Source organism: Elephas maximus, chromosome 1, assembly GCF_024166365.1.
Source record: "Elephas maximus indicus isolate mEleMax1 chromosome 1, mEleMax1 primary haplotype, whole genome shotgun sequence".
Taxonomy (NCBI): domain Eukaryota; kingdom Metazoa; phylum Chordata; class Mammalia; order Proboscidea; family Elephantidae; genus Elephas; species Elephas maximus.
This window is the reverse complement of record NC_064819.1, coordinates 15,259,811-15,284,497: the sequence shown is the minus strand read 5'-3', so window position 1 is coordinate 15,284,497 and position 24,687 is coordinate 15,259,811. Positions and strand designations below refer to the sequence as shown.

At 47.5% G+C, this 24,687-nt stretch overlaps 1 protein-coding gene across 21 annotated transcripts in view; it reads right to left on the bottom strand.

The window, feature by feature from the left end:
• KALRN (kalirin RhoGEF kinase) overlaps positions 1-24,687 on the bottom strand; it is a 792,110-nt gene that overhangs the window by 510,929 nt on the left and 256,494 nt on the right. For all 21 annotated transcript variants that reach the window (XM_049878536.1, XM_049878496.1, XM_049878604.1 and 18 more), the window contains 2 exons: positions 15,049-15,241; positions 11,190-11,702 (listed from right to left, as the gene is read on the bottom strand). In XM_049878536.1, the coding sequence (XP_049734493.1) occupies positions 11,190-11,702; positions 15,049-15,201 (666 nt within the window). In that variant the 5' untranslated portion in view covers positions 15,202-15,241. The remainder of the gene's footprint in view (positions 1-11,189; positions 11,703-15,048; positions 15,242-24,687) is intronic.

The window sequence follows — 24,687 nt, the reverse complement described above, 5'->3', positions numbered from 1 at the left end:
AGGATTGAGTAGAACTACCCTGTAGGGTTTCCAAGGAGTGGCTGGTGGATTCGAACTGTTAATCTTTTGATTAGCAGCTGACCCCTTAACCACTGCACCACCAGAGCTCCAGTAACCAACAGACACCTTGATATTTCAACTCGCTGGGCTCCTATCGTGGGCGTGGTTACTATCTCTAAGCCACCTTTTTCTTCCAAGGTACTAAGCATAGCTTCGGTGCTGAACCTACACTACCCCTCCAATCCAATGCCTGGGGTAACAATAGGGAGACATGGTCCCGATTACCCAGCAGGGGACCTGGCATGCAATAGACTCTCAATGTTTGGAATGAATGAAAGAACACACTGTATCTCTGATGAGGAGCCTCCTTCTCTAGCTCATCTAAACTGTTACAAACAGAATCAGGGTGAGAACCTGGATTCTGGGAAGTACTGTTAACATACAGTCTGAGTTCTATATTCTATAGGATCACTGTGGGGTCCACAGTTCTATGCGGTCCGCTGATAAGTACAGGCCATATACGCAGACTGCTCACATACGACTGCTTCCCACTCAGGTCCCCAGCACCGTTCAGCCCTCTTGAGAGAAACGTGGAAGGGAGCCAAACCTCCACGTCTGAGGCCTCTCCCCGCCCCCATTCCCCTTCCCCCTGTTCTCCACCCCCACATTCCTCCTCCAGGCCTGATAATCTGAGGCTACAAAGGGGCCTGGAAACACAGGAGAGGGAGAAGGGAGGTTAAGAAGGAAGAAAACAGCTCTGGGAGAAAACATGCACATGCAGCCTGCTGAACACTGTGACTTGGATTATTTTTGGAATCTAATGTTTTTTTTAATGTTTCTAATATTCAAGGGGAGGAAACGAAAAAAAGTAAGTAGAGATTCCCAGGACCAGCGGACTGAAATAATACAGGACATGGTGTTCTGTGTCGGGGGCGGGCCAGGAGCACTTCCTCGCACTGGGTTCAGTCAACAGGAGGTGAGGGGCATGGTGGTTTAGGCCTCCATGGGGTGGCAGGGGTGGGGCGGGGGGAAGGGAAGGAAAGCACACCAGGGGCCTTTCTCCAAAAAGGGCAGGAGATTACAAACCACCCAGCAAAGACCTTGCCCCTGTGGCTGCCCCGAAGGTCAAGGTCGTAGCTCTTTGAAGCCTCCCTCCCAACACAAAGGGTTCAGATGACTGAATTGCACACATGCACTGACACACCCCCTTGGAGGCCTGTCCAGTGTTTGTCACACATCAGATGACCCCTGCCCTCCATTCCTCCCCAGCCCCTCTAGCCACATCCCAGGTCACTGGCCCAAGCCTAGGTTTCTCCTGCAGGTCAAGGAGCCTCATAAAGGGAGGCTGTGTGTGCGTGTGTGTGTGTTCTTACATGTGTGTTCACGTGCACATGTGTGTGGGAGGGGTTGGTGGAGGAGGATGGGAGAAGCACAACAGAGGGCCTGCCTTTAATCCCAGCATCACTACCACCTGGCTCTAGCCCAGGCCAACCTCTCAACCTCACCAGGGCTCAGCCTTCCCATCTGTATAACATTGCTTGTACACATGGCCACCTGGGCTGCCACACAAGGTAAATGGGAGACCCAAATGATGAACCGCTGGCTAGATGACTTTGGGTGGGTCTCTGCTCTCAGTCAAAGGTTTCTATGTAAAAGGAAGGGCTGGGCCAGAAAATCTCTAAAGTCATGGTGTGAGAACACTTTGGAAACTGACGTTCAAAAAAACATTACACATTATAGTCACTACAATGGCCCTTCAGTCTGACAAATGACTGTGGAGTCATGCTACTGCTGGCTCGAGGGGCATGGGGGTTGGGAGGTGTGGGAAAGAGAAGAGACACTGGCCAGTACAAAGGAGGGGCAGCAGAATTTCTCCATACGGGCGCACTGGTTCTGATCACCCTGGGCAAGGTGAGACTGTGGGTCCTGCTTTGAGCCCCTGGGAGAGATGAGAACAGTTTAGACCTCCAAGAGGAGGACAGGAAATGGCAGAGGATACTCTGCCCAGTGACGGGGCATCCTGGGGATGTCCTGTATTGCTGATGCCATTTACAGGACTTATAAAACATCAAAAACAGTATGCGCGTAGCCTTTAGCACAGTGGTCAGCTCCCTATCACGAGGCCCCTCCCCCAGTGGTATCCATACATATTTTCTCATAGTGATTACCACAAAAGTGACATTATTTCATTTGTGCAAACCTCCAAAAAACGTTAACGTGCATAGAAATATGCCTTGGACATACAGCAGAAAGTGTTTCTGGCCCCAATTTTGCAGGGGGATAAAACAAAGATGGTCTTAGTCCTAACACAAAGGTGAAGGTGACAAGTGGCTCAGATGTAGAAGGTGCATGGGAGGGACAATCAGCTCCCCTGAGGCACTGGGCAGAATCACTCTCCTCTGTGTCTGCTTCAAGGACAGGCTGTTTTGGCGCCCCTCCCCCATCCTGGGCCCCATCAGATATGACACCAATTTGACCTGTGTTCTTTTGGCCTTCACCTAGGGGCTCTCACGAATCTACACCATAATTTCAACTTCTCTCAAATACCAATTCTTAATTGTCTTCCATTAGGGATAATTGAATATTATTTGAACCAGTTCACTTGGAAGGGAGTATCAGTGATGCTCTGCCTGGTCTCAGCAGGCACGGGATGACTCAAGAGTAAATCACGACTGAGGTGGTGCAGGGGAGAAGGAAGGGAAGTGGACATCTAGGGAGCAGCTAGGCTGGGCCAGGCACCAAGCCGGGCACCGCCATGTACATTATCCCATTTAATTCCTACACCAGCCACAGGCAACAGCTTACCTTTTTTTTTTTAACAGGAAGTCAAGAGGTTATGATTTTATTCGCTGAGAAAAGTTTATTTTCCTTAATTATCAAGGCAACAACCCTGAGAAGAGAAGAGCCTACTGTAGACAGACAGGAGAGAATGGGTAGCAAAAAGGCAAGCATCATCACAGGATTGCTGAGCTACACAAGGGTTTAGGTATTATTTAGTGCCAAGAGTCTCAAAGGAAGAGGAATGGCAGCTCACTTGGGATTGAGTAGGGGCTTTTGCAAACTACTCTAGAGATTCTGACATGTCTCCTTAGGAGCCTGTTCTCTATCACCACCACAACCACTGCCACCACCAAAGCTCCTTCTACCATGACCTCACACACAACACTTCTCCTGTTGAAGAAGCCCTGGCCACCTCACGTCTGATGAAACATGGTTCCATGAAGGGAGATTATGGCAAATGAGAACAATGTGGAAGCAGCAGAAAAGCTGAAAGACATTGAGTTAGTCTATCTTTATCTTTGGTTAGTTGGTAACATAATTGAAGGGGTCAGGGATTAGAGATGTGCCCAAGGTCTTGTGCCTGATGAGTGGCAACTCAGGACAAGTCCTAACCCCCGCTCCCCACAGCTCCATGTCAGTATGCGCATGGCACTCATGAATGAGAAGAGAATTTCACTATTTAAGAATGAATACGCAGGAAAACATTTAGAAATCGGGTTCTCCAGTGAGAACTTTCCCCAGAAGAGAAGCGTAAGGGTGGGCACAGGCAGCCACTGAGGCCACGGCGTCCTCTGAGCCCTTGAAACCAATAAGAACTTTCCATCTGGGTGAAACGCTTTGGTCATGGAAGAGGTGCGAAGAATAGAAGGCACCTAAATATCCTCTCCAGCCTGGGGATAAAGATCTTGTCTTGGACATTTGCCAAGCACCTGGTTACACGTGAAACAAATACCATATGCTGCATAACCCAATAATAAGTCCAATTCCAAGGCTGGAATCCCCACTGGATAGCTCTGTCACTCTTTTAGGGGAGTCTCTTGTAGAAAACGGGAACGTCTTCCTCTTTTCCAGAATGTCTTTGAACAAGACCGGAAAACGAGCCTCCTGGGGTAGACATCTGTGATGGTTAGTTTTATGTGTCAACTTGGCTAGGCTGCAGTCCCCAGTTATTCAAACACTAACCTGGGTGCCACTAACGTGGTTGTGGTTAACGTCTACAATCGACTTTAATTAAGTATAGGATATTACTACCCTTGATAACGTGGGTGGGCCTCGTCCAACCAGCTGAAGGCCTTAAAAACAAAAACCTGAGGTCTCTCAGAGGCGCAGAAATCCTGCTTCAAGATTGTAGATCACCTCCAGCCTGCCATATAGATTTCAAACTTGCCGGCCCCCACAATCACGTGAGCCAATTTCTTAAAATCAGTCTTAATAGCTGTATGTATGTATATCTATCTCTATACCCTGTGGGTACTATTTCTCTGCGGAACACTGACTGATACGACACCATGTTTTACCATCATGGTTTTTCTTTATTCAGAAGCAAAGTAGACAAAGATTTCTCAATCAGTTATATGTACTGCAGTTCTTCTAAGCACTCTTCCTTCCCCACAAATATAGACTAGAAGATTGTGGGCCTTCCTGGATCAGAAGACAGATGGTGTGGCAGCTTCAGTATCTTCTGGATCCTTCTGTCGGTATCGGCACAGAGGTGGGCACTGTGACGTCATAACGGCTGTTGTCAGGATAACAAGGCTGGGATTTCCACCTCAAGTTTCCTTCCAGCTCTGTGATTCTAAGATGGCCATCCTAAGTGCCCAGGAAAGGGAGGTGGCCGGGTGGGGTTCCTTCACTGAGCAGCACCCACATCTGAAGGTGGTATAGATACAACGAGTCTGCTTAATGACCTCTAACACCACAAATGGGTTCCTAACGGGGCAGAGGTCCCTCGCCTCTCCTTGGTAATGGGTCATGATTGCAGGACAGACACCTTCATCATGCAGGATCCGCTGCAGCTGGAGGGACGGCTAGCTGTGAAATGGGGCTGCACAGAGAGCCACGATCTGTAGCAGGCTAGTGAGGGGCAACCTGGCCTGTGTGCTGAGGACACGGTGGAGGAGAGGCCCACGAGTTACAGACCAGAGGGTACCGGGCCACAGCAGAGGCCATCCATCTTCCAACAAGACGCACTGTGCATTGCTTGAGTCACCTCTGAATTATCCAGCCCTCCCACAAATTGCTCAGTGAGACTATCCTGCCATTGCTGAGTTGCAACGTTCCATCTTCCCTGAACACGTCCCAAGCACAGAGCCCGTGCCGAGGACAGTGCAGCGCACACAGCAGGTGCTTAATAGGAGTGTCCACCTTCTTTATTAGACTACAAGCTGCTTGTCCTTTTTTGTTGAAGTACTTTGCTTTGAGCTAATGACAGCTGCTCAACAGAAGTTTATTAAATGAGTGGATGACCTGCTTTATGAGTTATCCATGAACAGGGTCCCTCCTCCCTAAATGTTTAATTGGGAGGAAAAATGGCTCCCTCATCCCACCCCAACAATGGGGAATGTGGGGAGTCGATGGGAGATCAGGGAAAGGTGGTGAGAGGTGGCTTCACTCCCCAAGGCCAGTAGGTAAATGGGGAGGGCCACCTCATTATTTGAGTCCCGGGAAACAAGCTGTCGCCCACAGGGCCAGAGGGGAGACTCTGTACCCACTCCTTTTACTAAAATAGAAGCTGGGCAATCACCAGAGTCTGATTGCCAAGCACTTCCCAGATCTGGAACTGGAGGCATCCAATAAGTCTCCCACCAGAAAGGAGGCTAAGACGGGGCTCACACAATAACTGTGCCCTCATGCCCTTGTTTATATGCAGATTTGCACACTCAGCCCTTACCCCAAACCCTCACTCTCCTCATCCCCTTTCAAAACTCCAAATAAGTCAAGTGTTGAGGCACTTAGCTCTGCACAGATTTTTAAATGAATTTTGAAGCAACTTAAAAGGAACATTTTTTTTCTCCCCTGCCCCACACCCAGCACATTCTCTGTGGTGACTGGGTCAAGCCGGAGAGGCATTTCTTCACCACTGACTCAGTATCAAAATATTCCTGGGCTGCCCTCTTCCTGTCATCCTTTTCACTCCCTCTGTTCTGCTTTTAATATTCGCTCTCCCTCTCTCTCTCTCCCCGCCACTGCTCTACACATACACACTCTCACATACACTCACACACATTCTCACACATGTTCACACACACACCCTCACACATGCTCACACACATACATACTCACACACACGTACGCACACACACTCACATACACTCACACATTCTCATACATGTTCACACACACACCCTCACACACATTCAGACACACACATTCACACACATGCACACACATTCAAAGACACACTCATACACACACTCACATCTACACACTCATACACACTCTCGCATACACATTCACACACATGCTCACACACTTGCATACACATTCATAGTCTTACACACATTCACACGCTCTCTCACATACACCCACACACTTACACCCACACAGTCACACACACACATGCTCACACCCAGTCACACACTCCCACCCTCTCAGACACACTCTCACACCACAGTCACACACACACACTCTCACACCCACACATTCACACACGCTTACACACACTCCCACACTCACTCTCAAGAAACACACACACTCTCAAACACACACACCCACACAGTCACACACACTCCCACACTCTCAGACACACTCCCACACTCTCAGACACACTCCCACACTCTCAGACACACTCTCACACCCACACAGTCACACTCCCACTCTCAGACACACATACTCTCACACCCATACAGTCACACACACTCCCACACTCACTCTCAGACACACTCACACCCAGTCACACACTCCCACACTCACTCTCAGACACACACTGTCACACCCAGTCACACACTCCCACTCTCTCACACCCAGTCACACATGCTCACACACACGCTCACACATACACAGTCATACACACTCCCACACTCACTCTCAGACACACACACGCTCACACACACTCCCACACTCACTCTCAGACACACTCTCACACCCAGTCACACACACTCCCACGCTTTCACACACACTCACATTCACACATGCTCACACACAGGCTCACACACACTCCCACACTCTCAGACACACTCTCACACCCACACAGTCACACTCCCACTCTCAGACACACACACTCTCACACCCATACAGTCACACACACTCCCACACTCACTCTCAGACACACACCCAGTCACACACTCCCACACTCACTCTCAGACACACACACTCTCACACCCATACAGTCACACACACTCCCACACTCACTCTCAGACACACTCACACCCAGTCACACACTCCCACACTCACTCTCACACACTGTCACACCCAGTCACACACTCCCACACTCTCTCACACACTCTCACACCCAGTCACACACGCTCACACATACACAGTCATACACACTCCCACACTCTCAGACACACACACACGCTCACACACACTCCCACACTCTCTCAGACACACTCTCACACCCAGTCACACACACTCCCACACCCAGTCACACACACTCCCACGCTCACACACACTCACATTCACACATGCTCACACACACGCTCACACACACGCTCACACACACACACTCTCAGACACACTCACACCCACACAGTCACACGCACTCCCAGACTCACCCTCAGACACACTCTCACACCCAGTCACAGTCCCACACTCACTCTCACACACTCTCACACCCACCCATTCACACATGCTCACACACACACACTCCCACACTCTCAGACACTCTCACACCTGCAGTCACACACACTCCCACACTCACTCTCAGACACACTCACACCCACAGTCACACACTCCCACACTCACTCTCAGTCACACACACTCCCACACTCTCACACACTCACATCCAGTCACACACTCCCACACTCTCTCAGACACTCTCACACCCACATTCACAATGGTCACACACATGCTCACACACACTCCCACTCACAGACACACACATGCTCACACACATGCTTACACACACTCCCACACTCTCTCAGACACACTCACACCCACACAGTCACACTCCCACATGCACTCACACCCACACATTCACACATGCTCACACACACGCTCACACACACTCCCACACTCACTCTCAGACACACACACACTCTGAAGACACACACACACACTTCTTTTTAACACACCATAGAACAGGGGTTCTAAACCTAGAGTCTGTGGATAGAGTTCAGGAATTGTGCACTTGAATAAGGGAAAAAAGTACATCATTATTTCCCTAACCTCTAACTGAAAGACAGAATTTCCTTTCACTATGAATGTAAGCAAAAAACTCCGTTATTGTGAATACTACCTATGTCTCTGCCACCGATAGAAACACACATACTTTCATATTACATCTGCATTGTGGCCTTGAAGTATCATTTATGCTCGTCACTACTTCAACATGGTGGTAATTATTAGCTCTCAAGTATATTTTATTATTTAACATGTTAGTAAAAAAGTACATGTATTACTGTTATTAAAAATTAATATTTTTCAATATACTTGCTTTCCAAGCCTATCTATATCATTTTATAAATTTATACATTTACAAAAAGGTCCACAGGCTCTAAGAGAACAAAGGAGTCCACAGCATGAAGAGGCTAAGCGGCCGTGCTGTGCCGTGAGCATTTGAAGGTGGGATCCCAGATTCTCTCCAGGATCATCGGGGCATGGGGCAGGGGATTAGGGGACAGTGGCTAGTGTTCTGGTGGAAGCCTGCAGCCCCTGGCGCAGAGAGCTTGGGTGGGCTTTAGAGACAGACTAACACACAGGCTCCCTCTAACCAGCAGTGGGATCTTGGGCAAGCCACTTCACCTCACTGAGCTTCCATTGGCTTGACTGTAATCACTGCATGATTCTGTGTGCCCGAGCTGAGAGAACACCTGTGTGGTGGCAACTGCTGCCTGGGTGACTGCTACCTGGCTGGCTCTGGGAACGGCAGCCTTCCCTACCTGGGAACTTCTGGGGCTCAGGTATGCTTTTTGTTTTTTTTTTAAACAGACACTAGCTGTTTCCTGTGCAGGCTTCCCATATCCTGGAACTTCAGGAATACTGTGAGGGTCCTCAAACTCGGAAACACTCCCGGGCAGTTGACGTAGTACCTGAGCCCCCGGCTCGTGGAAACAGCACCCAGGCCAGACTGGAAAGCAGATCCTCTGCCCCAGAGCAGAAGCTACACAGAGTCGATCGGAGCCATTCCAGCCTTTTCCAACAATGCCTACTGTAGCCAATGTACCGAGTGGATGGCTCCTGGCCTGGTGTCTCATCGCTTAGTGAGCAGTGGCTGGGAAACTGCAGTCCAAGCAGCCCCTTCCAGGGCAGGCCAGGGTCATGCTGCTGGGCCACTGGGCAAAAAGGCCTGAGGAATGTCAGGGGAAATCCTTGCAACTCCGAAGGGTATACAAGAAGCCACTTTACATGTATCTTCCAAAACCTGGCTTCAATGGTGTTCAAAAGCTCTGTTGTAGAAAAGGGACAGGCATTCTGCAAAAATTGCATATATTGATTTTCTGGTTCTGATGATCAATTGTAAACAATTGGAAAACACAGAAAAGTTATACAGAGAAATTAAAATCAACCACGAACCTGGTACCTAGAAATCAAAACTATTAACATTGTGGCAAATTTTCTTCCAGTTAGACATATACTGGCACTCTCACACAAGCTGGGATCATAAGTATATAGAAAGTTTTGCATCCTGATTTCATCATTTGAAAATGTCTAAAGACATTTTCAATATGGGCTCTTAGAAACCAGAAAACTATCATATTGAATGCTGTTTGTAAAATTCACATGTTTCTGAGAGATGGCTGGTATTCCTAAGAATAATATTGGGGATTTAAATATAGTTGTACCCAGAAAACTGATAAGCAGAGGGCCTGTTTCACTCTTCTTAAAGAGCATATGACAGCAAACCCTCGTCTTTAACGTAGAGAGAATCTAGATACTTTTGTATTCTCAGCAAAGAGGCACTACGTGACTTTCGTTTTTTTTTTTTTTTTACTTTCTCGTATCTTCCCCAATACAGGGAAAGCTTCAGATGTTCACTACTGGAAAAATGGTGTCTTACTTGACAAAATGCTCAGCAGCTGAAGAAAAACACCAAGAAAAAGCTGTACGGCAAGAAGAGCCCTGGACTTGAAAACAGAAAAGGCTGGATTCGGGAGTGAGTTCTGCCATTCCAGACCCAAGAGCAAACAGCGCCCTCTCCTCGTGTGTGGGAAAAGCACCCCCACCTACCTCAGAAGGAGTGTGCAGATTTGTGAGACCACGTGAGAAAGCGCATCATTGGTAAAAACCATTAGGTAACGTTACCGTGGCTCTCCCTGGTACTGCTGTGTCTGACGTCTGGCTGGCTTGCACCACTCACTGTACGCACCCAGCAGGGCGGCGTCCCGCAGTGGTCAAAATCAGGGACTCTGGAGCCAGACTGCCTGCATCTGGATCTGAGTTGCACCGCTTACTAGCTTGGGCAATTTATTTAACCTCTCGGCTTCTTCATGTGTAAAACGGGATAATGAGAGCACACCTCCCTCATAGGGCTCTTGGGAGGATTAAAATAAGTTGTTACACACAGTGATAAGAACAGCGCCTGGTGCATAATAAACATTATATAAGGGTAGGTGTTAAAAAGAGTCGGTGATCAATGGCCAAGCATAAAATTGAAACAAACTTAGACCACCTAAAAAAACAAACACTTGCCATCCAGTTGATTTCAACTAATGGTGACCCATGTGTGTCACAGTAGAATTGTGCTTCACAGGGTTTTCAATGGCTGTGATCTTTCAGTAAATCACCAGGCCTTTCTTCTGAGGTGCCTCTGGGTGGATATGAACCACCATCCTTTTGGTTAGTAGCCAAATGCTTAACCATTTACACCACTAGGGACTCCTTAAGATTCCCACAAAATCAGGGACAGATTACCCAATAAGCAAGGTAAGCACCTGCTTAGGGTGTCAACAAAACAAGGGGACCCATTGTCCAAAGCAAAGACCCACAGAGGCCAAGCAGACAGGTCACAAGGAAATGTGAGTGCCACAGTGGAAGGGAACTGGCAGGGCACTAAATGAACGGATACCAGCTCCACTGCATGAGAAAGTGCCACCCATGTAACCCACACACATACCCCGTTTGCATGTGTGAGTGAGCAGAGGGGGGGCGCCATAGATTATCAGTGTTTAGGGCCCTCATATATCTTAATCTGGCCCTGCACAAAACTGGTATTATCATGAATGAGAAAGCTGGATTGGCAGCCTCCACCAGTTCCCCTGTAAAGCCGTGCCCCGTCCCACAAGCTCGGGTTTGGCCCGCTCCCTCCCTACCTTCTCTGCATCCTGCTCAAAGAGCCGCAGCTGGAAACACTGGTCCAGCTTGAGCTTGCGGACGTGCCACATCTGGTGCAGATGCTGCCGGGTGGAGTGCAGCTTGTCCAGAAGACTGGTGATCTTGGGCACCAGGCTCTGGAAGTCCGCGCTCCCCGGGATGCAGTTGCGCCCCGAGAAGCCATCGCTGCAGCGGATGCACTGCAGCAGCCGCTGCCCCTCCCGGTCCAGCTCCTCCACGGGGGCCTTCAGCACCTTCTTCCTGAGCTGCGTGTGCTCATCAATGAGCCGCCGCGAGCCCTCCACGTCCACGGGGAACTCCTTCCGGGCCAGCATCTCCTGCAGGTCCTCCAGGCGCGAGAGCAGGTGCACCGCGCTGTTGAAGAAGTCTTCCAGGGACAGCCGCAGCTCGATCCACTCCTCGTGGTTATAGTCCAGGGAGCCGTCAAACTCCTCCGTCAGCTGCGAGGGGTCCACCAGCTTCGTGAGGCCCTCCACGGACACCATGCTGGTCTGGGAGGGGAGGACAGACAGACTCAGTGACGTGTGGGCGGCAGGGGGACGAAGGGAGCAGGAGTAGGCAGGCAGTCAAGGGGAAAGGACAAGACAAGCCACCATAATAAGGACCACACCCTACCTAGGAGAAGGCCAGTGGGACAGCCTGGAGCCCGCTGGTCCGGAGCTACACATCGGCCAGGGTCAGCAGTTTCCACAGACAGGGGGACTGGTTCAAAAAGCCTCTCCGTCTGCCCACCATTTACTGCTCCCCTCATCGTCCCTCCTTCCTACACCCAAGTTCACCCCCAAGGGCTTCCGATGCTAGAAGCTGGAAGAAAATCAGACCCAGTGCCTGGGGGTCCAGTTTTCTCTAGCTTTAAAACCCAGGCCCATCGAACCCAGGATGTCATCATGCTTGGATCAAGTAATGTGAGTCACACTTGGGCTGGAAGGATCTCACAGTCAGGCTGGGCCAGCTGCCGCCCAATCCCCAGATTCTCCCCATTCGCAGAGGAGAGTACTATGGACAGAAGCAGGGCTGGGGAACAGGGGGTCGGGGCCCTTGGTTTTCTCTGTGAGCTACCTACAAGCTCAAGCAGAGTGGGCAGAGTCTGTCTCCAGGAAGCAAAGCACCTTCAGCAAATGATGATGCAAGCAACCACGTGTCCATAAAACGTCCTTTCCTTCCTATAGGGCTTTAGGCTTCTCTTCTCTGTCCTGAAGGAGAGGCTATCAAACAAATACCTGGATTCAGATCCCAGTCCTACACTTACTAATTGTGTAACCAGGGCAAGCTAGTTCAGCTCCCAGAGCCTCAGTTTCCACATCTGTGTAACAGGAATGATAGTACCTTTCTCACAGGACTGTGCTAGGATGAAATGAGTCAATGGGCATAAAGCACTAAGGCCCAGGGTATGCGCTCAGTTCTGTTAGTGCTCACCAGGAGGGTGATCAGAAGGCCGAGTCATTACTGAGCCCTTAAAAGCAGCTGGTCTGTGTCTAGCTACTCTCTGAACGTCTCATCTTCTCCTCCCTCTTCCCTCTGTCCCCTTCCTAATTGAGAAGAAGGAGCTGCCACAGGAAGAAGGGCTGGTCCGGAACACTGGTTCTCATTAGAATCCCTTGAGGAGCTTGAAAAAAAAAACACTGATAGTCAAACCGGAGTGGAGCTTGGGCCTGGGCGTTTTCGTAAAAGCTCCCAGTTGATCCTAATGAGCGCCTAGAGTTACAAACCTCTGCTACTCTAGGGGCCTGCTTCTCCAAGTGTGGCCCCGCATCAGCAGCACCGGGGAGCCTGTCAGGAATGCAGGATCTCAGGCCCTCCCTCAGACCTAAGAGTCAGACTCTGCATTTTAACAACAGCCCCCGGGGATTTTTTGTGTGCGTGTTAAATTTTGAGAATTACTGTTCTAGAGCACTTGCTGCTTAGACTTTGGCTCAAAGTTTGCCACTTCCAGGAAGTCTCCCATGATTATACTCTTCAATTATTCATTAAGTATCTGTTATTGAACAAGCCTATACTCTCATCCCTGTATCACTTATTAATAGCTTCGGTCTGTACTAGGTATTTAATTTGCTGTTTTCAAGATAACGAAACCCATTGCTGTCAAGTCGATTCCAACTCATAGCGACCCTATAGGACAGAGTAGAATTGCCCCATAGGGTTTCCAATTAGCACCTGGTGGATTTGAACCGCCAACCTTTTGGTTAGCATATATCATTCTTCTGAGTGGGAGTTCCCCAGTTATCCCTCCTGTGCTTTTGGACAAGGAAGCAGAGAAAACCTTGCCTAACTTGGGGTGAAGGGGAGCACAGGGCAGCTATGCTGAAGCAAGAGTTTCAAGACTTATTGGAAAGATTGTTTTCGGTCTCTTCAGCTTATAAATGTATAGGCCTGTTGTCATCGTCCCTGTATAAACAAACCAAAATTACAGAAAGCCTTTTTCCCACAGGACTCCAGTGTTAAGTAAGGGTGCTAGGGGAGTATGAGAGTTAACGGCTTTTATACTAAGCCACATTGATTGTGTTATTTACACAGAGGGAGAACTGCCTCGCTCAGGTCATTACCATGCTCCAGTCACCACTGAGCGGGCCACCAGCCCCCGGGCAGGTGCTCCTGGCCCCAGGGGGGCAAGAGTCTGCAATGGGAGGTTGCTAACAGACACACACAGACAGACAGACACACACACACAGAGACACACAGACACACACACAGACACACACACACAGACACATACACAGACACACAGACACAGACACACACTCAGACACAGACACACAGACACAGACACACACACATACTTTCCCCCTTTCCAGGTAAAGACCAGAATTCTGAGGAAGGGGAACAGCTCAAAGTTGGGCTGAAACCACTGATTAAATCGGATGTGTTACCATTAAAATTCTCAGGGAACACATATTTCCTCGGAAAATTTACTTAAAATATGTTTTTCCTGATTATAAAAGTAGCACATAATCCCTGAAAGAAAATGGAAAAATAAGAAAATAAAAACCACTCATAATCCGGACTCATCAAATGAGTCACTAACATTTCCATGTCTCTTAGTCTTCTCTCTCTATATATAAATATATCTAAAAAACAAATTCGAGGTTATACTGCCCATACTGTTTTATAAACTGTCCTCTTTAACTTAAAAATATGAGCCTTTTCCTGTGACACTAAATATTTTTCCAAAAATAAATGTTTAATGGATTTTTAGTACTTGTCTATGGATGTCACCAATCCCCTATTGGTGACACCAATATGTATTTGATATAGAAAACCGCTCAGCTGTTAACCGAAGGTTGGCAGTTAGAATCCCCCTGCTGCTCTGTGGAAGAAAGATGTGGTAGTCTGCTTCCTTAAAGACTCCAGCCTTGGAAACCCTATGGGGCAATTCTGCTCAGTCCTATAGGGTCGTTATGAGTTGAAATTAAATCAACACCAATGTTTTTATTACTATTATAGAAAACAATGTGATGAACATCTTTGCACTTTTTTGTGTAATTATAATTAGCTTTCCATCTTTCAGTTTTATTCAGTTTTTGTTTTAAGAATATTTTCCTACAAGAAGAATTAATAGATCAATGAATATAAACTTTTTAATTAAAGCTTTTGAGACAAATTGCAAAGCTGCCCCAGAAACACTTGTCCCAATTTACACACCTGCCAGCAGTCCCTACGAGTGCCCGCAGATACTGTGCATCTCGGACAATCTCTTGAGCCTCTCATTTCTCTCCAGCCTCTGACTGGTAAGGCCCTGGGCATGTTGTGTAGGGTTGGGTAGATGGAAGAGGGGAAGTGAGAAGTAAGTGTGTGGGTGGCAGAAAGAAAGGGAAAGGACGTGCTGAGAAGACTGCTCACCTCAAAGATGAATTTGGAGCTGCCAAAGTTGGTCTTCTGTTTCTGCCAGAAGTTGTCCGGTTTGATGATGAGGGCCACATGGATCTCGGCTGGAAAGGCTTCCTGCAGTGTCTTGAGGAGGGGCTTGATGAGGTCCCACTTGGAGCCCCGCATGTCAATGATGACGGTGAAGCCACGTTTGCACACGTCCTCACTGTGGGGAGGTCAGAGGTCAGGCATGGTCACTCCAGGCAGCTGAAACTTTGTGGCATGAAGTCAAAAAGCATCCAAAAACCTACATTCTCCTTGACCTGGACCACCCCACCAACATCACAGTCTCCCGTCTGCTTTCCAACCCAACTCAAAATGTACCGCCCCAGAAAACCTTTCTAGATTAACCCTATCTGACCAATGGTCTCACATAATACTTCTCTCAGCACTTAGGAAATAACTCTGGCTTCCCTGTAGTTATTAGCACTTGTTGGAATGTTTACTGTTTGGGTATTTGCAATTTTTGTTGGAATTTTTGTCTCCCTCTCTTTCTCTTAGGAAGAGTCATGTCATCCCCATTTGAATACAAGCTCTCTGAAGACAGGGATTCTATCACCCCTTAAATCTGAGATGTACAGCCCTCAGCACAAGTGTTATCCTTCCCTGAGCCCACGTCAATGGCAGGCACTGCCACCTGACATTGGCACACCACCACTGAACCCAGACTGGGCCAAAGAATCTTCCCCCTCAGAGGGCTCTAGGCCCATTCTACCAATTGGTTAGAGATGGCACACAAAGTATTAGTAACATATATTTGCCACCATTACATTTAAGTTGTATTGTTTGTAGTTTAAAATGTATGTCAGTTTTTAAAAACCAGGTCGCCGAGTCATTCTGATTACTCAGAGATAGCCAAGGGCAGGGCTTGGTTGGAACAGTGGATGCAGCTGAGCTGTCTCCTGTATTCCTGTTACAAAGTCAGGGTGTAAGAACGTACATTGAGGGAGGATGGGGAAGCTGCTATTGAAATTAAGGCCAGTTGAAGTGGCCGTGCTCATCTTGAAAACCAAGATTCAGGCTAAGTATAATCAAGATGTTGCTATATAACTTACTAACTAGCAATGCTTATTAATGACTGTTTAAACACTTGGACTTTGACAATAACCCCTGAGCATAGAATGGAAAAAAAAAATGAAGGTCAAAATAGATATAACATCTCAGTTTGGAAGAAAGTCCATGTTTGGGTAGTTAGGGCTCTGTCCTTTGTTTTCTTGGTTTATTTGGCCTATTTCTGTTATAACTCAAAATAGACTTCGTTTAATTCATGTTTTATCTCTTTTTATAAAACATAGCTGTAGTATTTTCCTGAGAGTCTTTAGCTTAATTTCCTATCTCCCAGATTGTATTTGCTTGAACACTGCACATGCCACCTGGCCCACAGGAGTGCAACATCACATACCAATTACTCACAGCTAGTGGAGATAAAGATTTAGGCCACAAAAGGAAACAAAAAACCCTTTCCAGGCTTCATTCTCAAATCTCGACCACGGATGAGAATGTCAGAGGCAGGTGATGGGACCAGAGCGCCTGTGATTGTACGAGCGCCTCCCAGTTAGACGGGAAACTCCCCAAGTGGGGAGACCTTCCATGTGTTCTTGTATTCCACTGTTCACTACAAAGGACTAGACTCAGCATGGGAGGAAGGATGGGTCTTATTTTTGCCCCAAATCCTGCACTCCAAAGGAAAGGAGTTGCCTCTTCTTCTTTTGACACTTACTGAATCAACAAGCGGCTACAGTCCTCCATAGATAATTTTCTCTGCCTCATTGTCTCAAAGCAACGTGACTTTTCCCTAAATTACAGGCTTTCTTTCCCATTATTAAAAGAAATGCCTGCTTATTATAGAAAAGTTGGAACATCCAAGGATCTATATAAGAGCTCCTAATTTTTTTTTTTAATGGTAGGAGTTATCTAAAAAAAAAAAAAATTTCTTTTTTTTTTTTAATAATTCTCTGGCCTATTTCCTTCTTGTCTTTTTCTTGCATATGGTTTTCATATCATACAGTGTTCTACTTTCCACTGTAGTATATTCAGTTTTTTCTCAAGTCTAAAATTTCTTTGAAACTCTTATATTTAATGACGCATAATAACCCATCTTATGCCCATAACATTGCTTGCTTAATCACTCCCATTACTGCTTTCCTGAAGGGCATACCAACTTGCATGTCCACCAGCAATGTATGAGTAGCCACCTCACCATTTACTGTATCCTCACCAGCACAGTATTCTGACAGTCACTGAAGTTTTAGGTCTTTGTCCATTTTCTGGGAGAAAAATTGTATTACATTTAAAATTGCATTTCTTGGATTACTAGTCATAGCTTATTGGCCCATAAATGTCTCTTCCAGGAATCACCTGATCAGTGCTTTTATCCGTTTTTCTGTTGGGGTTTAGTGGCTTTTCTCATTTAGTCTGGTCTAGCTTGACTCACACTGCATGTCCATTTGGGTCAGGCGCTGCTAGGCAACTTTTAGTGTGGGTCTTGCCTTTTCTTAGGGGTGCTCAGCTTCCTCGTTCACCTGCTCCTCGTAGCTGTTACCATAATTATGCTTACGTGAGAAACCCCTAACAACAAATATTCTGTGTTACCACCAAGAGCTGCAGTTTGACTATTCCAGCTTCTAAATGTAGTAGTCAATAGCAAATTGCACACTAATTTCTGACAACTAAAAGTAGGAATCAGGTCTTAATTTTCTCTAGGAAGCTCTCGCCAACTCAGGAGATGGGAAGAGAGGGCCAGGGGCTGAAAGACGAGAGCTAATGTAACTGGCATCTTTCTGTGAAAACAGCCTGGCTTCCCAGGTACACTGTATGTTTGGTTTCAAGTAAGGGACATAGCTGGGTGAGGGAAAAGAACTTTTTACCACGTGCTTACTCTGTGCTTCAGGACAGAGATGTGGCAGTCTGCTTCCATAAAGATTTACAGTCTTGGAAATCCTATGGGGCAGTTCTACTCTGTCCTATAGGGTCACTATGACAGGCAATCAACTTGCTGGTAATGAGTTTGGTTTGGTTTTGGTTTTATCCTATGCCAGAAACTGCAGTTGGGCACTTGACATACACTATTTCACTTTATCCTCAAGATAGCCTTATAGGTTAGGTATGGTTGTCCCCATTTAAGAGATAATGAAATTGAGGCAAAAAATGTGCCTAAGGTCACATGACTAGTAAGTGGCTAAGCAAAAATTCAAAACCAGGACAGTCAACTTTAAGCCCATGCTGAGGTCACTATGTCACACTCCACTCACCACATCACCCCTATGTACGGGTGTTTTGTGATTGGGGATAGTGATTGGGGGCCAGCAACGAGGGGATTCAGTTAGGGACCTCACGGGAGATAAAAAAAATGAGGGCAAGGAGTTCAACTGCAATGACCTCCAGCAAGCAAGCCAGGGAAGTTCCTCCCTCCCTCCATAAATACTGATTGAATATCTACTCTGTCTCAGGCACAATGTTAGCAGTTTAACTTCTAGTAAGGAAAACAATAAGCAAAAAGACACTTACAATATGGTGTGATGGTTCTAAATGAGAATAAAAAGAGGGTTAGAATTCCTGAAGCCAACTCTTCAGACAAGGATTAGACTGGACTATAAGACATAAAATGATACTGGTGAAGAGTGTGCCTCTTAGCTCAAGTAGACACATGAGACTATGTGGGCAGCTCCTGTCTGGAGTGAGATGAGAAGGCAGAGGGGGACAGGAGCTGGTTGAATGGATAGGGGGAATACAGGGTGGAGAGGAGGAGTGTGCTGTCACATTGCAGGGAGAGCAACTAGGGTCACATAACAATGTGTGTACAAGTTTTTGTATGAGAAACTGACTTGAATTGTAAAACTTTCACTTAAAGCATAATAATAATAAAGAGGGTTAGAAAAATACAGAGAAGGGTATCTAAATTGGACTGAAGGCTTTGGCAGGGAAGACCTCCTGGAGGAGGTGAGGCTTGAGTTAAGTTCTGAAGGATAAATATGTCAGGCAGAGCAGTGGCTGGGGGTGGGAGATGGGTTCACGTGGAGGAAGCAGTACATGCAACATCACAGAAGCAAAGGAGCATGGCGAACTGAGACATGCCAAGGAATTCAGCTTGGTTCAGGCATGGGGGTAAGAGGCACGGTGCCAAGAGACAGTGCCACTCTGAGTGCTTTAGAAGAGTCCTGCTCTGAGCTCTCACCCTCCTCTTGCACACCCGCCCCCAGGGGCCAAGGAGACCTGCCTGCCTGGCATCCATGCCTACCCTCCCGGCCCCTGAACCCCACCAGGTCAAGGGTACCTAAAACCCTGAAATTCTCTGCCTAAATGGCCCTGAGCCTATTTCCTGGGCTCATGCTTGCCCCTTTCCCAGGCCCAACCTCCACCTCCACACTGCCCAAGGTCAGATTACACCAGTATGTACACCCCTGCGTAGCATAAATGGTTTGTGCTTGATAACTAACCAAAAACACATTGGTGTTTGAACCCGGCCAGAGGTGCTATGTAAGAAAAACCTGGCAATCTCCTTCTGTAAAGATTACAGCCAAGAAAATCCTATGGAGCCTGGCTGTACTCTATAATGTGTGGTGTCATCAAGAGTCGGAACTGATTCAATGGAAACTTTTTTTTTTTTTTTTTTGAATGTGCACCCACCCCTGTGCCTGAGGGGTGGCAAAGGGCCGCTATTTGCAAGGATGTACCTAAAACATGATACATGAGCTGGGGTGTCCAAGCTTGTACATGAGGCTCCTTGCAGTGTGGGGTCGGGGTGGGAAGGAAGAGGGGTGGAGCACGGGCTGAGGGCTGACTCTCTGTGAGCTCCCAAGCTCTGTCGTGGAACTCAGAGGAGTCTACCAAATCCAAATCTGAAGTTGGCATTCTAGGTCAGTCTGAAGACATACTTGTCAAGGTAGGAGAGAACATGTTCTAGTTAACAGCTTGTTACCTTGCTGTATTAATTGTAAATCTACAGAGTATGAGTATGTAGGTGTCCATGTGTATTCTCAGCCCAGGCACCACAGTGTTACAAGCAGGCCTTCCAAGAGAAGAAGCTGAACAGGAAGTGGGTTTCAAACCAGAATGTGCTTGGGAGCCATGGCAGGGATGTTGGATTTCATCCTGAAGGCAATGAGGAGCCACTGAAGGATATCATTCAAGGAGGAACAAGCTCAGGTGATCTGAAAGTTTACCTTCCAGCTGTGCAGAGGGCCAGTAAATTGAGGTCAGCGAGAGGCGTGGTCAAAGGAGAAGCAGAGAAACCACCTCCTTTAGATCTCTGCTAAAATGGCCCCTCAGACTGAATCTAGCACAACTGAAGGGCGCCCAGCTACCACCACCACCTGCCCTGACAGGGATTACAATAGAGGGTCCTGGACAGGGCTGGAGAAAAATGTAGAACAAAATTTTGACAGAGACTGGAGAAACCCTGAAAGCATGGCCTCCGGAGACCCTTTTAGCTCAGTACTGAAGTCACTCCTGAGGTTCACCCTTCAGCCAAAGATTAGACAGGCCTATAAAACAAAACGAGACTAAATGGGCACACCAGCCCAGGGGCAAGGATGAGAAGGCAGGAGGGGACAGGAAAGCTAGTAATAGGGAACCCAAGGTTGAGAAGGGGAGAGTGTTGACATGTCATGGGGTTGGCAACCAATGTCACAAAACCACAGGTATATCAATTGTTTAATGAGAAGCTAGTTTGCTCTGTAAACCTTCATCTAAAGTACAGTAAAATAAATAAATAAAATGGCCCCTCAGTGAAGCCTTCCTTGGGCCACTGTACTTAAAATCACCCCTGTCCACCTGGCACTCCCTCTCCCCTCCCTTGCTTTATTTTTCTCCTACGCACTGTTGCCATCTAGATCATATACTTTATTTGTTTTGTCTACCTTACCTCACTGGAAAGTAATCTCAGTCAATCAATGAGGGCAGGGATTTTTGTATACCTTTCACTGCTGAATTCCCAGTGTCTACTACAGTGCCTGGTATGTAGTAAGACTCAACATATTGAGCAAGTACAGGCAGCAGTTAAGGGCATGGGAGGTAGAATAAAATTCCTTGGTGTGAATCCCACGCCATCATTTAATTATTGTAAAGCCTTGGGCAAGTTGCTCTCACCCTCTCTCTGCCTGAGTTCCCTCACTGCAAAATGTGAATAATAATAGTAACTACATCACAGGGTTGTTTTAGAGGCGCTGCCTGACACACAGCGTTGTTGCTAGCTGCCATCGAGTTGGCCCCCAGCTCATAGCAACACCATGTACAATGGAACAAAACGCTGCCTGGTCCTGCATCATTCCCATGATGGGTTGTGAATCAGAAAACATTCCGTTGTGATCCATAGGCTTTTCATTAGTTGACTTCTGGAATTAGACTGCCAGGTATTTCTTCCTACTCCATTTTAGTCTGGAAGCTCTGCTGAAAACTCTTCAGCGTCATAGCAACACACAAGATTTCACTGACAGACAGGGGGTGGCTGTGCACGACGTACGCTGGCCAGGAATCAAGCTTAGGTCTCTAGCATGGAAGGTGAGAATTCTACCACTGAACCATCAGTCTCCCCACTGACATACAGTAGGAACTACGTAAGTCTCAGCTGCTGTAGGAGATGCTTGTTGGTGTCCCACCCAGGTCTCCTTTATTGGTCAGCTCTGTGAGTGTTGCAGCTAACAACCTAAAACTGCCACTTTCTGTGGAGACCTGCCTTTGGCTGATGGGAGCCACTGCTCCAAGAGAAACCTGAGCACCTACACCCCCACCCATAAGTGGTCAATGACTCTCTTATACAGGGGTCCCAAAGCCCAGCCCCTTGCCTCAAGATGGCACAGCTCTGGAGTATGATTTATGCTCTAGCGCTTTTGAGTTCCCCAGTCAGCTAAGGCTAGACTTCATCTGAGGCCACCTCCTTGCCACATCCTCCCCATTCCCTACTCTGTTTCTCTCACTCCAAGTTTTTCCTGGAGAGCATACCTTTAAGAAATCATATGCACCTGAATCCCTGTTTCAGTCTCTGGTTCTAGAAAACCCAGCCTAGATAGTTATTTTTATTATTATATTATGAATAATAATGTAAACATAAATTATATATATATTTATTTATTTCATGTTGCTATGTGCTGTCGAGTCAATTGCCAGGTCTTTGGTCCTGCAGAGCCACTGGTGGGTTCGAACCGCCAACCTTTCAGTTAGCAGCCAAGAGCTTAACCACAGTGCCACCAGGGCTCCATATACATTTCATACATATCTGAAATTCTGATGACAACTTCATGTGGGAGTCATACAGTGCTTGGCACACAGTAGGCATTCAGTAGATATTTGCTGAATGAATAAATCCATGTATGTGTGGTAGTTGACATGCACATGAAAAATGAGAAAGATGAAAAGAGCCACCTTCTGAGTCAAGGATAGAACTGACAGGAATACTAATGTTTAAGAGATGGGAGAAGAAAGCAGATGAGCCCTAGGAAAAAACGCAGGGCGGTGAGAGAAAACCAGGAGAGGAGTGAGTCAAAGAGATATGGGCAGGTGGAGAGGGTTTAAGGAAGAACAGCATTGTCAAAGGCTGCATAGAGGTAGGTCATTAATAGAGATGAGCGCTATTGTAATTAGCATCCGAGAGGCCATGGTCCCATTGGTCAGAACAGTTTCGGTGGGGTGACGACGGGGCAGGCATTGTGCTGGAACAGGGAAACGCCTTCCCAGTTGATCTCTGGGATGATGAGAAGCAAATGTCAAAGTCACAGGGCTTGCCTTTAGTGTGCTGTCATCTCCTGGCCCCGTCTCCACCATTCCAGAGGCACCCAGGGTCTGCACGAAGCCTGCTCTTCCCTAAGGCTCCATGCTCCCAGCCCCCTTCCCCACTCCCCCACTGTAGTCACAAGGGAACAGATTGTGAAAACCAATTTACACTGGAATACTGCTACCAGGAAGCCCTCCTTTTCCCTTTAGGTTATTTTTGAAAGATGTTTATTATCCCAAATCAAATTCTAAGGAGCAGAATCCTACACTGTGTATAGTGAGGATGGGAGCACAGGAAGGCGAAATGGAGGAGAAAGGAGAATGAGTAACCCCTCCCCATCTCCTACGCCCCCTGCTTTAGGTAAGGAAGGCAGCCACCACTCCACTCCACTTACCCCCACCCCATCCCACCAGCTTCCCATCTGGGGCTTGAGACCTGGGTCCCCTTGGCCAGCTTCTCACCTTTTGTTATAAATTACAGTCCCTCCAAACTGAGCTGTGAACTGTTTCATAGACTCTCTGGGGCTCTTGGGCCCAGAAGTCATAAGTGTACACTGAATGACTGAAGATTGATCAGCTCTTCTTACACTCAGTTCTACACCGTTTACTCTTTTGTTCATTAAATGTCACTGGGACTGTCTTCACTCAGCAAGCCTGTGCGATCACGAAAACACGTTTTCACCACTCTATGCCAATGCTTCCCAAACTTTAGTGATTTTCATTATTACCTAAGACAACTGTTTAAAAATGCTGATTTCTGGGATCCCGGATGAAAGCTGTCTGGGATGAGGCCCAGGACTCTTCCAGGTTATCCAAGGACTCAGAGCACTCAGACTTTCTTAGGTGTGGTTTATGAGAGTTTAAAGATAAAGGCCCACTTTGTCTAAATTGAATTAGGACATGCATTAATAAACAGCGGCAGCGCACGAACACAACAGACAGAACAACGACGAAATGCAGTCAGAATATCTGCAAGATGAACAAATAGCTAAGCTGTCAAAAATGTTACCGAGTTTCTTTCTCCATAGCCTTACGCTCTCTGGAATGGAGTTATTTGCTGCAAGCATAGGAATTGGGGGAATTCCTGTATTAGGAGTGAATTTCTCTGGCTTTTTTTGCAAAGAGAGCTCCTCCTGTCTGGGCCTAGGGATGCCTCCCTGAAGGGCTGGGCAGCTGCCCTCCCCAGTGGAGCTGTTTGTGCCCAGTCAGACGCCTGCTGGAGATCTGCCTTCCGGAGCTTCTAAACCGCTATGAACTCGCAGTGGGGTTTCTGCTTCTTATCATACACCTGACCTGGCAGCCTCATCTAAAAGCTCCTGGACTGGTCCCAGGTGTCTCTCTAGGGGCCGCGTAGGTCCTGCCCACATCTGAGGCCCCACTCACTGGGCTGTGAGCTAGGTGAGGGCTAGCTTCAGGTCTGCTTGATCCAGGTGTGTGAGGGCTTCGGTGGCTGGGTGGGTGGTGAGGAGTGGATGAATAGGCATGTCATGACTGACGCTTTTCACTCATGGTGGCCTCCCATGCCCAGCAGAGATCATGGAGGTATAAACCCTCCACTCTTCATGTTGCCCTGGCTCATCCACAGACTTAGGTGACCTGTCTGCCTGTTGACCCTGGATTTGCCTCCTCCGTCTTAACTGCTATTATTCTCCTGGTCCTGTTTTACACAACAACCTTAGCTTGAGGGGTAGGGGTTTGGGTACCAATACTCCACACCAGGTGTTGCTATGGTACCTGGACAGCAGGGAGAGCACCTTTCAGTGACAACCCCAGGCCATGGCTTCATCCTGGGTTCATCTTGCCTCCCAACTCCTGCTCCCTCGACTCCTCACCATCTTTGTCCGCACTTCCCCGTGTCTCTGCTAGAACATGGTCTGGACCCTCCCTCTGGATTCTACCTTGACC